The sequence below is a fragment of the Kryptolebias marmoratus genome, linkage group LG20, assembly GCF_001649575.2.
Source record: "Kryptolebias marmoratus isolate JLee-2015 linkage group LG20, ASM164957v2, whole genome shotgun sequence".
In the NCBI taxonomy this organism is placed as follows: Eukaryota; Metazoa; Chordata; class Actinopteri; order Cyprinodontiformes; family Rivulidae; genus Kryptolebias; species Kryptolebias marmoratus.
Genome location: NC_051449.1, coordinates 7,685,638 through 7,701,133, shown reverse-complemented (window position 1 = coordinate 7,701,133; position 15,496 = coordinate 7,685,638). Strand labels below are relative to the sequence as shown.

The following is a 15,496-nucleotide window of genomic DNA, read 5'->3' as shown; positions in this document are numbered from 1 at the left end:
ATAAATATCAAGTTATTTTAATCTTTTTTTCTTTTAGGCCTACTATAATAAAAGAAAAGAATAAAACACAATAGTGTCAAAACAAAAGCAAAATAGAAAACCTTTAGCAAAATAAAAAACTTCATTCTAATCGCTTCACTGTACTGCACTTTGGTTGTTTTAGAAGTGTTTTATAAATAAAGTTGATTTGAATTCAGTACAGTTTTAACGCAAATCTCGCGATAACTCTCCTTAGCAACTGGAACGTTTACCCTGGAAACCATCTCCACTACACACGGGCAGCTGATTAAGGTGAGTGTTTGATTTCGTCTAACAACAACAACAAAAAGAACTAAATAACTTTTCTGTAAACTTCGATAATTCACACCTGTTTGTCCGTTTTAGCACCACTGTTTAAAATTAATGTTAGCTTGCTTTTTAGTCAAATGTTTCACTGCTTGAACTTTACTTTCCAGGAGACGTAGTCATCTGACAGCTAGCTAGTCCCGTCTAACTGCTCGCTAGCTTCATCTTTTTCATTGTGAGCTTTGTTTTTTAGGTCTGTTTCTACAACCTTAAAGTCGAGTTTGGTTTGGTTTTTAAATAAATAAATATTTAAATAAATATAGCCTAAAATCTGTTAGCCAACAGTTAAAATTAATGCAGAAAATACTATGCATCGCATTGTAAAGGATAGGCTTGTTTTGAAAACTAAATAATCGAATGTTTTACTTAATTGGGAGTTGCGACCCAAAATATCTAACTAAATCCTCTTTCCTGTAATACTAAAATATGTTAACAACTTCTTGAAATAATAACATCATTCTGACTGTAAAATGACTAGTGGACTATTCAGTTATTTGAATGATCAACTTGGCTTTTTAATGGCTTTATATGATGTTTTATAGAATAACTTTTTTTTGTATATTTGGACTAACATGTATATGCCCACTAAAGTCTAAAATATAATGGAGTGGTAATTTTGGAGTATGAAAATATCCAAAGATAGCTAAAGTATGTCAGTAATAAAATAATGACATTTGGTGCAAAACATTTCCCAGGTGCATTATATCATATCCAGTTACTTTTTATGTGTGTGTCTAGATTGCCTTCTTATGAATTCTCCTGGAGAAAGCCAGCTCTGGTGTCCCGGGCAGTCCCTGTGGAGCCTGATTGCTGAACATGTCTCTGAGTCAGAGCTGCTGAAGATCCGTGCCGAGCTGGGACACTCTGTGGTAGACATGTACACAGAGGTGCACACTGAGGTAAGACTGAGATGCTGCTCTTTCATGTCTCGTATCATAGTAATGATATTATCTAGCTTTTAAGCTGGAGCAACCCTCTTCACATTCAGAGAAAAACCTAATTACGTTATTTGTGCTCTTAGGTTTTATCCCTCTAAAGAATTCAGACACTGAGTCTATTTATAGAAAATTTCCACCAGAATACGGCCACATCTACAAGAGTTTCCTTTCTGGCAGGGCGAATATAAATTTGCTCAGCTATAGTTATATATTTTAAGGACTCCGGTTTCAAACAGTGTTCAAACTAATTTTGAATGCATAATTACATTTCATTAAGTTCCTACTGTTCTCAGACTATAATAAAAAGTAAAACGTGGCACTGAGTTGCAAAGTGGTCTAAATGAGAGTCAGAATATTTATTCAGAGTTAATTAAACTCTAAGCCTTAAATTCAGCTTGCTTTGAAAGCACCATCTGCTGCAACAACTCTTCATACACGACAGACTTGTTGGGTATATATATATTTATATCTATATAAAAAACCCTGACTTGAAGTGTAAACGAGCACAAATCACTCTAGGCCAACTCAGGTCAAGGCTGAGTTGAAAATCTTGATTGGAAAAGAAAATTACCAGGAGAGAGGTCAAAGTAAGGTATTTCAAAGAACTGGTTCAAACCCATGAATAAAATTATAAAGAAAAAACAATTCAGAATTATTATTTGTTTAAAATCTTGTGAATTATTTCATATAGCATGCTCTAAACAAAGAAGATCATTGTTTAGAATCTTAATCTAAACTTAAAAGTCAGAGAGATAGAAATTTTAAAGAAGTTGTTTATGTCTACTAGTTGTTTATGTCTATGTCTACTTGAAAGCTCCTAAGTGGATTGCATTTCAAAAGCATTTAAAAACTTTTTTTTTGTTAACAGAAAGAATGCGGGAGTTTTTTTATCTGCAGATTTCAGATATAAAAAGAGTAACAGCCGTATCAACTCAAAACTATTTATTTTTACTAAAGACTTGCAAATTATTGTTTTGTCTATTTAATAAAGTGTGAAAAAATGAACAGGGGCTTATTGAAACACATTTAATTTTTGAAGCTTTAAACTAAAATGAATATATGCTGCCCACTAAATTGTATGAACAGTTTACCTAAGATTTATTACATAATAGAAACCATTAATTTACAGTTAATATCAAGTCTGCTGTTTTAATTATAACAAAAACAAGAATTTATTTTAGCAATATTTTTAGTATATAGAAAACTTTATTCATTAACTGTATATCCAGTCCACATGTTTCATTCCAAACACCTCCCTATTTTACTACCCAATTTCTGTATTTTACCTTTCTCCTTTTTTAACTTGGGCCAGTTTTCTGTCCTCTCTGTTCAGCAGTGAAGCCTCACTATTAGTATATCTCTTCCCCTTGCTGCAGTGCAACAAAACACCAGTCAGTGTGTGCAGAAGAACACCTGGACATTGTTTTCTTCGGTTCTCAAACCAGACCACGTGCTGTAGATGCTCACATGCGAGTTCTGAGGCTGCTTACCTGTAAAAATCACACGTAATAACTGTACAGTATGCTACTGAGAACTATTTTTTGGTTAAAATGTGCTCAAACTTGCACCATTCAGTGTAACGTCAACTAGAGTCTGTGTGCTCAGTAAGCAATGTTGCTATCAAGATGGCGCCGATATTTTTCCCCCCTATGTCTCAGGATATGTGCTGGCTGACAGTGAAGCTTTCAGACAAAAAGAAAGATTTAGGCTGAACGCCTTGAGAAACTTTCAGGGTAAAAAGTAGCAAAGCACAAAGCACCTCAATCAAGTTTTGAAAGTTCATGCAGGTTTCCCTTCTGTTATTGCTCTCACTCTGGAACAAATCACTTCTTTTTTCCTCCCCTCGTCTTTTTTTTTATATTATCCATGCTGGGGGTTTTTTGCAGCTATGTAATGAATTCAGTGCCTTTGAAAGGGAAAAGTGATAGTACATCTGAAGGCAACTTCTTCATTCCTGAACGAAGCCTTTCCTCCCTTTATCAAAGTCCTCATTGTTTAAGGTGGTTGGATCTGAAGAAACTTTAGACTCTTTTCATGTCTTCTTACCGTGCCAGTATCAGAGCTGACCCCTATTTCTTCTTGAAAGGGACTCTTCCATTTAGATCATTTTGTAAATTTAATTGAAATCATTTATCATAATACTTCATGGTACTATTTTTCAATGACGTGTTTCAGAAAGGCCCCCAAAATAATTTCATAATGAGACCAGCAGCCTCACAGCAGAAAGATGGAGACAAATCCAGGGACAACATGTTAACTAGTGAGCCACGAATCCTGCAACATGAACACCTCATCATCCAAAGACAGACAGAGGAAGTAGGTGCGAATTTAAAAGGCTTACGAGGGCAATACAGAGCTTATATTAGTGTGTGATTGAATGTGCACGCACAAGCCCAGAAATGACATGTTTATAATCCTCCAATGTATTCCTTTGAAGTGAAGTCTTTGACGGCAACATGTAGAAATAACTGGCAAGGAGCAGGTGTGGAGGTGCTAATGGTATCCAGGCTCCACTGAGACTCCGACACTCACACACAGCACAGAGACTGAAAAGCTCACAGCACACAGCCGTGCTCAGTTCAGTGCAATTCAGTTTTATTTTTACAGCCCCCAATCAGAACATATGTCAGGGCACTTTACACTGAAAACCACCACAAAGTACCTAGAATCTTTCATTTATTGTCATTGTTAAAGGATATTTGCGTAGTTCTGTGCCCAGGATAGAATAAAAGCTTTTATTAGTGCTTTTCAGATTCATGCAGGTTATATTCCCCGGTACGATCTCTGCCTCGTGTTTCAATAAAACAGTGTAAGTTGTTCACAGAAAATAGTCTTCGCAAAGGAAAAAATCCTGTAGAGTATACTGAAACACAAAGCAGTCACAGTTTTGTTAAAAGTGGCAGCTCATATTCACCTATGTCACGGTTTAAATATTTTATGAAACAAATATGTTTGGGTTTTTAGATATTAAAACTAGATTTGTCACATTCTAAATTGCACAAAAGGAATGTACTGCATTTGTTTGTTTGTTTTTTTGTGTTAAGAAATCAAGTAAATGTAAATCAATTTTTAATCTAACCACTTAGCATTTAATCTATATTCTAAGAAGACAGGTTAGTTTAGTCTTGTCTAGTTCAGTGATTTCAAACATTTCCTTGTCATTAAATCCTTAAAAACCACTCAGGAACATTGTCATTTAAAATGAACCTCTGTACTGAACTAAGCCTACTGTGTTTGTGTGTATTTGTAGTTACAATGTTACTGCTTTTTCATACTGTCTCCATTCTTTTAGACTTTAAACATTCACTGCCGTTCTTGGCATTCCTCAGAACAGAAGGTTGCCAGCAGAGTCACTGTGATACTGAGATCATCAGTAGCAAAATATTACAAAATATAAAAATATATGTACTATGGCTTAGTGACCTTGCTGTGGTTACTTCTGCAGGCAGTGATGTGGCACAAGATGTGGCAGGGGAGACAGCAACATGGAAATCATAACATCAGAGCAGAGACTCCATTCGCAGGTCCCCGAGGCTCCCCACTACCTGACCCCCCTGTTGTGAAAGAGCTGGTGAGAGCTGAGGTCAAGATGTTACTACAGACGCTCAAAGAGAAAGCCGGCAGGAGTGGAAGGTAGGTCTCATTTATACAAGTCGCCTATAGTGCACTGTACATTCATAAAAAATACAGTGTTTAAATCTGATTTTCATTTTTAAGCACTTTAATGCTAAAAACAGTCCTTCGTCAAAATTCACTAAACTTATTTTCTATTATTTCCAGTATTCTATTAGCCCGATTTAAGCACAACACTTTTCTTTGTCTTTTTTTTTTTTTTTCACGAGATAAAACAATAAGTTCAGACTTTGGTCCCTTGCTATCTGCGTCATTTCTCCCCAAACAAAGAGCGCCATAAAATACTACATTGTGCTCCCGCGACAGTAACAGATGGGTTGGGAAAGCAGTGGAACCAAGGTTTTCAGAGATGGGATGTTCCAATCTGGTTTAGAAATTGCACCACAATTGCACAATTATAAGAGGAGGACACGCATTTTTATTCAAATGACAAGAAACACTAATTTAAATGCTAATTAAAAAAATAGATTTATATCCAGTTATTTATTAGTTAAGAGCTCACAAAGGAACAACAATGAGTCATACTAGCCTTGGTCTTTTTAAATTTATAAATATGTCATTTATAAACTCTTTAAGAAGTGGTAATAAAACTTACCAATTCCTGTTTTTATAATCATTTTTTCTGCTACACTGAGCATAACTTGGGTCAGGGATGAGTGTGTATGAGTTGTTTATTGAAATACATGAAAGTACTTTGGAGAATATATTTCATGTAATTAAAAACCCAGGCATAATACAGCTTAGTGGCACTGCCCACAGTTGTAACATAAAGATGTACTGGAGTGTGTGAGAGGCTGCATATGTTTAACTATCCCAGCAACCAGTTTTCTGCTGCCAGGAATGTCACCCTGTGACACGTTTCTCTGGTGGTGCTGGGCTCTTTTTAAGAAAGGACGAACATGAGAGGGATTTGTCTCTGTTGGTTTTCGATTTTGCTGTCTGCTTTATTATTGTAATTTTCTTTATTGTCCCCGCTTCTGCTGTTTAGCTCTCCCTGCTGCCTCAGAGTTGTGACAGTGTTAATTTATGTTTCCTATGCCAGCATACACCATCCGCCGCAATGAGCCGCTGCTCTAACATGTGTTTTTCTAATGCCATAACTTGTATATGAAATGTAGTAATATGTAGTAAAAGTCATCGGGTGTAAAAAGTCAAAGCCAGTGAGGAGCAGCGTTAAAGCCAGTTCATGGCTTCAGTGTTTGCTTGTATCCAAGGTGTGTGTGACATTAGTTTGACATCGGCCTGTGATGGTTCACCAGGTCAATTTGAGGCCAACACCATGCAGCACAAAAACTTGAAATCATTCAGAAAAATGCAACCAAAAACCCGCCCTTGGATGAGATGTTTTGGCACAGCTAACACAAAATGTAATATGAACCGAGCATATGTACATCTGCACTTTCAATCAGTTTACACACACAGCTTTGGGTACCTTCTCCAAATATGGACATCAAGTTTTTAAAAAAGTTAAGCTGGAAACAGCAAAATGAAGGTTCAAATCATCAGGTGACAAACCAGTGGAGGGTCTTATGGTGGTTGTATCCAGAGTTTATAAAGTCTAAGTTGATGCCCCGTGGGATCCAGCCCACTGACATCCAACAGAAACAATAATCCAAGTCAGGAACTTTGTGAAATGCTACACAGAGGCTCAGAGAGGTGTTCTGCTAAATATCGAGTCAACGTTTATGATGCCAAAATTATTGCTTTTACATTAACACGCTGATGAATAGCACGTATTTAAAGTCAGCTTGTTATCTTAATAGTATAAATTATGATTGTACTAAAATTAAAGTTATAGGCAATTTAAAGTCTTGGCAACTACAAACATTTATACATTTTAATGAATTTAATCACTTAGTTACAGGGATGTTTCCAACACTATGATCTCTTAAACATGCTTGGATGACTCAAAATTCTCTACATCACTTGCTCCACCAATAAAGTTGTTGTTTTTACTCTTATTTAAGTTTTCCCATGGAACAGACTTCTACAAAATCCAGTTCATTCATAAAAAAATATATAAAATGTAAATAATTTTGGAGAGACCTCATGTTTAATTCAACAATCCAGCATGTAACAAACACCATGTCTGATACCTATAAGAGTGCAGTGTCTTAATGAAGGGAGGTAAGATCCAAACTGAAGCCTTGTTTGGTTTTACATTGGAATTCATTCCTGTAAAGTGCTCTGACTTGCAAGTAAACATTTTATTTAAAGTCCCTTTCAGACAGAGAAATGTACCTTATTTTTAGTGGTTGTGTGGGAAAGGTGCCAGAATAAGCACTGGTGCCACACAGACACTACCAGCACAAATCACATTTCCTCTCTGAAGCTGCCTTCAGGATAAATTGTTGACCTTGATGCAGGGCACTGAGTGTGTGTGTGTGTTTCAGGCCTTTGATCGTTTAATTAGGCTGTGTCCCAAGTGCATATCAGCTGGATAGCTTTCAGGAGTAAACCAAACACACTTCTAACTAATAACACTTCTATTTAACAATGCCACTCCAAAGCCCTCTGTTTGTCATTTTAGCTTAATTTAATATACTTTGTTGGCATGAGAAGCAAGAAAATATTGCCAAAGCTTTGCAAGGCTTTCACAATATTCACTTGAAATGATTACTTGTGCATGTTTGTTATATTTAAGTTGATTTGTCACACATCTTTGCCAAAGACCTTTTTTTTAAGACGTAGCCCAACCAGTTTATATTAGAGATGCTGATACAGTTGGGTCCAAAGTTCCCCGTGCAATTTGAATCAGTTATATGAGGTGGATGGATGTGCATCTTGTAAATGTCAAATTATTTATTTTACTAGCCTCCTCTTGTGTGGTCCTGATGCTACAGGCTCTGTATCAAGCACACACACACACTGGCAAACAAAGCTCCATGTAATTGTCTGAGCAGCATGAAAAGATGTATTTCTCCAACTGTAAAAGCTATAAAATTAGGAAGGCTGCCATTCAAACTACAGCTGCCCATCATTTGGAAATATACCTTTTGTTTCTTTGTCAATCTGAAATTCACTTTCACATTTAATGTTGCTCTAATAACACCTGGCAGTGTTGCCTTTTTGGAGCTGAAAAATATAAAAACATAATTCTGCAACATTTTTAAAAGTGTTTTTGCAGATTCTTGTAAGACATAATGAATATACACTGGATGGTGGTGGTGAAATCAGAAACATTTGAATTGTTTAACATCTGTAAAAATGATATCAAACGTTTTTTCTCGGACGATGCTTTAATGTTTACATTTAGAAATGTTCACACCATCAGGTTGTCTCAGGCAGTGCATACGGTTCCAGCGCTACAGATAATATTGCTGTTTCTGCTGTTGTTGTAACAGAGATGATGAGGAGCTCTTGTTTGGGTACAAACCTGAGACTGTGCACTACGCCCTTGGTCACCAGGAGATATGTCACAACAGCTCTGTCAATGCTGAAAATACTGATAATACAAGAAGGTGAGTAACACTTAGTATTGTACAGTAATAATATACCGCTTCATAATACAGAAATTATAGTCAGATCTTTTTTTTTTTCCTCCACCAGGCCGAACTCTTGTTGTTCAGTCCAGTCCAGTGCTGAAGATGAGATTGAATCAATTAGAGACAAGCTAAATGTTAAGGAGATACACAAAGTCGTTGCTCGACTCAGGTAAGCTGCAAAAAGCTTTGGCTCTTTTCTTGGCTTGTGAAGGTCTGGTTAGGTTCACTTTCAGTTTATTTGTTTGTTTCTTCACCTCTATTCTAGAAACGTATAAGCTGCCTGCAGTGAAATCAAAGCTATCTTAGTTTGTCCCAAACCTTAGGTTGGCACAGCAGGAGACGCTACACTGGTATAGTTATGAAAGTAAAATCTATCTTAATGTTTGTCCAGTGTCATAAGTTTCTGTGACTTCTCCCCCTTCACTCAGTTTTCTTCTTTAACGTTTTCTCATTCTTTGTCTGTGGCTTCTGCCCCTCGTATACTTCATTTCTGCTTTCCTCGCTCCATTCCTCACGTTGAGGCCCACAGGGCAACGCGGTCACTGGAGCCACCTTTGAAAAGCACCTCCTTCCCTCTCGCGCTCCTTCTCTGTCTCTCCTTCTCTCTCCCACTTCCTGACTAGACCAGAACAAAAGGCCCCATTGTCAGAAAATGAATCCCAGACTGGACCGAGCCGGCAGAGGATTCCTTCTCCCTTCAAAGAAAGTGAATAGTGTCTGCTATGATTGTGTAACCAGTGAAGGAGACAGGGTGGCCTTATACAAGGAGAAAATAAGAACATCAGGCATTATTTTACTTTGAAAAACTGCAACAAATAAACTCCAAGCAGTTGATCTGGTGTACTTCAGTGTAACTGTGCTCGGTATGTTGCTGTGTTGTAACATCTATTCATCCGTCTGTCTATTTTTTTTAGGTCTGTCCTCTTGTCAGAAAGTGAATCACTGTCCATAATGACAAAGATTATCAAGGTAAGAATAACAAACAACAACCTACTAAACATATGTTCTACGGTGAAGTAGTGAAGCACATTCTAGTGCAATTTCATGAAGCAATTGAGCAAAACCTGAGCAAACACAAAGGGCTGAAAGCTGCAGACAAGAACACATTTTATTCATAGATACAACACATTGAATAACACTATAAAGAAATATTTCCTGGATAGTGTATTTACATTTTAATATGCAGCATGTAAAGTAGGATTTTCCCCTCTCCTCTACATGTAAAATGTTTTTTTTAAGTCTCAACAAACACATTGAGTTATAGTTTCATTCTGCTGTTTGTGCAGCTTTAAGCTTGGAAATAACACAATTAAAGAGCAGTCACATTAACTATAAAACCTATATTCTGCAAATGTTAATTATTGTACTGACCACCTGAAAGTGCAACACAAGTTCTACCCGGACAAAGCATTTTTCCCCCCTCACTCATGTAGGAATGCGACTCTCTTGATGTTGAAATACCGCCCAAGTATCTGTTATATTCAGTCATTCAAATGGAATACAGATCCATTTATGCCCACACACAAAATGTGGATCACACATGGCGCAACACACCTGCGTGAATGTTTGCCGTTGGGCTCCACTGTCTTGCATGAGAGAAACGAGATTAGGCCAGATGCAGGACTTCTCTGTGGACCAGATGTTGAGATGATCTCTCTGTGCTCTTTGTTTGTTACTGTCTGGAATTTTTACGTTTCCAGACATTTTTTTTTTTTGGGGGGGGGGGAACAAGAACATTTGAAAAAAAAAAAAAAAAAGAGTTAGTTAGTTTTTATTATTTAATTTCTGACATGAAGGTCCTTTTGGAAAGATAAACAAAGCGACGCAGGCGGTGTCTGGAAACCTCATCAGGCGTTCGCTGTAAACAAACTGAAACTGTGTGCAGCAGCGTGAGGAGGGGATTTAATTTAAGTTTCTTTCCCCAAAGCTGTGTTGTTCCAGCCGTTAAAACCTGGAGGTGTGAAGCTACTTGTTGCCTCCTGAGACGTTCACTATAAAGATTTATCTGCGTAAGGTTCTGTGTTTAAACAGTTACAACATATTTCTTTTTAATTATTTCCCTAAACAAGCGATGTGTTAAAGTAAGGCATAAAGTCACTCTGCACCTTTAGTGGCTGTAGTTCTGGATGCTGCCAGAGCTGTGCAGGATATACAATAACTGCCTCATTAACTCGAATAACTCAGCAGCTGTTAAAAGGAAGGACACTGTAGCCTGCCCTCCGGATCGTCTGTTCAATTATTTTAGTTTTTATAGTAACATACATCTCTCAGTTTTTATTGTCTATGAATATGATTGCTCATATCAAGATCCCAGTCCAATCATTTTTACTCAGCCACACCTAAGAATTACATTTGACGTATCTGCACTACAGTGGGACATAATTAGGGAGCTAATTAGTAGCAAACTACTTTAATAGTTTATTTCATCAGCTTGATGCTTCAGACTCTCAGCTCCTAAATGTGGTTTGAAGACAAAAGGATTTTAGATTCAGATCTTAAATGGAAGAATTTACAAAGTGACAAGCTCAACAGGAAATCGTTTCAAGTTTCCAAATCTCAGTTTTAGGTCATGATTGTTAACATCTGGTTCATGAATGTTCTGCAGTTTTGGTTTTAACCAGAATATAAACGGAACATTCTGCAGGGATTTCACAGACACACTGAACATTGTTTCCAATAAAACTGACATCAATCTGCAAGTCATTTAAACCCATCTATTTACTGAAAACAATGCAAAAACAGCATATCAGATGTTAAAACTGAAAAACATAATCTCTTTTTATATTCAGCACAGTATCCAACTTCATTTAGACACACTGTTGTAAATTTACCTGCTCTTTATCAAATTACACTTGGGATAACTGAGAATTGTTCATATTTGCTTTGAATTTAGGTCATTTTTATCACTAAATCCATCTGCATTAGGCATTTAATGATTAATAAAGTCTTACCTGACTGGCTTTTTAGTGCCACATCTTGCTACCAATCTAGAATTAGTTCTAATTAAAAACATAAAAATCTATTTATTTAGTAAGTGGGAGGCTCGGAAAGTAGCTTTGGCCATTTTAAAAAAACAACTATTAAACATCAGTAATACAAAGTAAATTTTTGTTTTTAAATGATTTTCATTTATCCTGAATATCCTGCTGAAGCAGAAAAAAGATGTCTGCTGTCTACAGTGATTAATAAAAAACATGTTGTATTTGTATTTTATTTTATTCTTATGCCATGTCTTTTGTCTTTTACCTCATGTTGGCTTCCCCACAGTTTATTACAAGTTAGCTTGTTCAAAATATTTGGTAAAGTCAGCCCTTTACATACAAACTAGCTCCACCTAGACCACTTGACCGAGACTCTGTGGTCACCTCTGACACTCCTGCTGTAGGACGAGAGTTCCTCGTTTGTGTTGACAGGCATTGTCTGACTTTGACTCATTTCTGTTGCTCTAAACTAAATACAGATTACCTGATTGTGATCCAGCCAATAAATCAGACTGCTAGGGGTGCTATTAAGCAGCAAGTGGTTGTCACATTTGCCGCTGCATTTGAGTCTGTGTATCTGAAATCAGCAGCAGGAGCAGCACAACCCCTCCACCACACTAGCAGCTTGAACACTACAGACCGCTGTTATCCCCACTGACAAATACAGGCTTTAGCAGCAGAACACAGACCGTTGGTAGCTTCTGTATGAGGACACATTTCCAACATTCTTTTGTGAGAACTGACTTTATAAAGGTCACGCTGCATTAAAGGTGGTCAAAATATGTCCGAAATGCTGATGCTGCAGAATAAAACATCTAAACTGTTCCGCTCGGCTTGAACAAGAACAGATTGTCCAAACAGTTAAGGAAACCAGCTTACTGAGGTTTATATCAGGATGCTGAAAGGTTCTGCAGGTAGAACCATCAGAATCATTGCTAAGATAATGAAAATTTGGCAACATGTTTCAGCTGAAATTGTTTCTGATTCAGACGATGTGTATGTGTGCTGTGCAGTGACGAATTTAGGCTCTTATTTAAACAAAAACCATCAACATGTAAAGCTTCTCCCTCCCCTCTTTTAGTACGTCTTTGCCATGGGTTTGCATTTATTTTCTACATGGGCCATAAAGTCTATTTTAAGAGCACGAGTGAGGCAGACATGTTTAAGATTTTAGTTTCCTCACTGAAAGAAACACGACAAATACTTCATTAACATCTCTGAAAGACAAACCAGGGAGGTTTGGGTTTGAATCCTTCAGGGAGAAAAGACCGAGATATGTGCTTTAACTGTCACTGTCCAGACATGTGGGTACGTTTGAGTCACTGTGTTTGTCCGTACGTGTGTGTGTTTGTGTTTGTGTGAGTAATGGACTGCAGTCTGTGGTTCCTATAAAGACTCATTAGGATTCATGCTGGTGTAAAATGAGCAGAGGAGTCGACCAGTCACTCATAACAAACACACACTTTAAAATCAGCTCTTTGGTTTTTCATGCTTTTGGCACACAAACACACACACAGTGCTATGGTTTTCATTTGCTGTGGATGTGGATGTTGGAGGCCAAATTATGATGGAACACTGCTGCGCAATCGTTTAGTGGCTGCTCTCACACACACACTGGCTCACACACTCGCATTCCTTTCCCCTCTCTGCCTGTGTTATTTTTATCCTTTTTTTCTCATTTCCCTTGCAGTTTCCAGCAGCTTTTCTTAAACACATTTAATGCATTTCCCTCTTGTTTTCCCAGTGTGTCCTATTTTTTGAACCAGTATTTTAGTCACCAGGTGATGGGATGTAAACTAAAACTGTGCAATTAACATAAACTCCTGCAGTTTTTCTTGTGTTTTGTGTTTCTTGCAGGGAAATATTAAACAAACGCATCAATATGAACCTTACATGACAGAACCGTCACTTACAGGTAAGAGAATTGTTTGGTATTTGCTGCCATCTGGTGGCGTGACATTGAGTAACATGATATGTAACAAAAATGTTCATTAATATTTAATCTGTGGCTCAAATAAATAACACACATGAAAAAAAATACAATTACTGCTTTGAGCTCAATAAGATTACAGTTTCACAAGAAAAAAAGGGCACTGGTGAAAACATAGCAACTGAATTCTGATTAATTAAAGCTTGTTTTAAATACTATTTTATTAAATGTCTATAGAAATGTGATTGAGCTACTTTATAGCTTGTTTTAAGATTTCAGGAGTTAACTTGGGATGAAAAGAGCCTCCCAGAAAAGCCCAGTGAGGACAAAACAGGGAGGGGTCCATCAGAGATTATTTTAAGACTAAATGCCACTCTGTATTAGTATTTGTTTGTTTTTAAATTCATAGTTTGGAGATTTCAACATCTACAGTACTTCACTGCATTAAAAAACAAGTCCTGTTTTATAAACTACTGCATGGGCTCACAAATGTTGCTGCTTGCTAAATTTTAGGATCAAACTCTGCTGTTTAAAGAAAACACTCAAGAACAAAAACATATATTTACAAGCCTTTTTTGCTGTTTTTGTATGTTTATCAGTCTTTATGCTTTTTTGTTTTTATTTTTACCATCTTTTCTATTAGAATCATCCTATGTTGAATACTAGCTTTATGATGACAATAAAGATGATTCTATTATCACCTTAAACCTCTTTTATTTGTGTTTGTGCAGAGCTGAGAGAACTTAGAGCAGCTGTACAAACGGACTTAAAGCTCCTACCTTCATCACCTGAAGTCTCGTCGCCCCCTCCTGTGAAGAAAAACAATTTTAGGTTACTGTGTGCAGTTATTAATCTTCGTTTAACTAACCTGCCATACCACTGTGTTGTTTTTATATGATCCAGGTTTTATAAATGTAAGCATGATGACAGTATTAAATGTTACAGCAGTATAATGTGTAACCTGATGAATTTCCTCTTCTGATTTTGTTTCCTCAGAACGTCAGCAGGAAAAATGTCTGACTCTCCACCTGCCTTGACTCCTGCATCAATCTTAAAACCAGATTTGACTTCTCCGTCCCATCTTAAACCTAGGCCACCAAGTCCACATCCTCCTACTAAGACCTCTCTGTTCAAGACTCATGGTCTTCACAGATTCACATCAGCCTCTAATAAATCAAGCAAACCTCCCCCCTGCAACAGGATGGTCACGTCAGAACAGGCCAATTTGAAAATCGGTAAAAGCAGTTTTTCTACAGAGCAAGATCATTTTGGTGTCCGCCACAGAGCCTGTCCGAATGTTCACATAAACTCTGAGAGGAGCCCACCTTCCCCTGAAAACCATCTGTCATCACAGAGCTGTGTTCACTTACCAGGCACAGATTTGTCACCACGTAGGCAGAGAAAAAACAGCTCTGATGCAGGCAGCTACAGCGGCGATGACACCGGCTATTCTGGGTCAACAGAAGGGAAATCAAAGGCGCAAGATGGGCAGCAGGCGAGCAGCAGTGGAAACAGCTCTGAGTCAAAAGTAGTGCAGTCGGATAATTCTGAAAGGATGGGTAGTTCGAGGAGCTCAGTCGTATCTGAGACTCCTTCACCACCTGGCAGAAAGAAGCATGAGAGTTTAGTTCAAAGAAACAGAACTGGACACCTCCGAATGGACACCAACAAACAGCAAGGCCCGGGTAGCTGCAGCTGGACCGATAACGCCTCACATCCTCCGAAAAGCTCTGGAGCACAGAGACGTGACACAAGCACTCAGCCTCTGTCCGCAGAAACTAATGGGAAATATGTTGTTTCACCTGAAAACACAAAAGGGACGCAAACGAAACAGCCAAGAAGTGACCAGCACACACAGACAAAGTCCCAGATTCCCAAAATATTTCATCAGCCAGTTCGTCCTGCAAGAATGCAAACTTGATGTCAGCCACTAACAAAACAGCTCTGATTAAATCAGAGATTGGTTGGTGTGTTACCCTGAAAAATAAATGTTTGTCATAAAACAATATTTTTGTTTGACTTTAAATTATAAGACATGACAGAGCCACTAATATATATGGATGCTTGGTGACCTTCTGCTGCAGATCTTATACAGATCACTGGAAAACTTGTGTTTGCTATGTTTTGTTTTAACACGAGTGAAAATAAACTGACAGAAAGGGTTAACTGAGGCTGGTATTTTTC

The 15,496-nt window shown here is 37.6% G+C and overlaps 1 protein-coding gene across 2 annotated transcripts; it reads left to right on the top strand.

The window, feature by feature from the left end:
• The first annotated feature begins 157 nt into the window (after positions 1-157).
• ccdc24 (coiled-coil domain containing 24) lies at positions 158-15,318 on the top strand. 2 transcript variants are annotated; one of them, XM_017425955.3, is made up of 9 exons: positions 158-291; positions 1,084-1,244; positions 4,729-4,916; positions 8,261-8,377; positions 8,466-8,570; positions 9,316-9,370; positions 13,240-13,297; positions 14,044-14,143; positions 14,309-15,318. In XM_017425955.3, the coding sequence occupies exons 2-9, from the start codon at positions 1,095-1,097 to the stop codon at positions 15,231-15,233; spliced, it is 1,698 nt and encodes a 565-aa protein (XP_017281444.1). In that variant the 5' UTR covers positions 158-291; positions 1,084-1,094; the 3' UTR covers positions 15,234-15,318. The 2 variants fall into 2 exon arrangements, with proteins under 2 accessions (XP_017281444.1, XP_024863739.1); XM_025007971.2 differs by having other exon boundaries at positions 14,044-14,226; positions 14,309-14,437.
• The last annotated feature ends 178 nt before the right edge of the window (positions 15,319-15,496 follow it).

Bases quoted from the DNA above. Each gene is read 5' to 3' on its own strand.
- ccdc24 (XM_017425955.3), top strand. From the start codon at position 1,095: ATGAATTCTCCTGGAGAAAGCCAGCTCTGGTGTCCCGGGCAGTCCCTG. The intron at 1,245-4,728 runs GTAAGACTGAGA...TTACTTCTGCAG, and splicing joins ACACAGAGGTGCACACTGAG to GCAGTGATGTGGCACAAGAT. The intron at 8,571-9,315 runs GTAAGCTGCAAA...TATTTTTTTTAG, and splicing joins AAAGTCGTTGCTCGACTCAG to GTCTGTCCTCTTGTCAGAAA.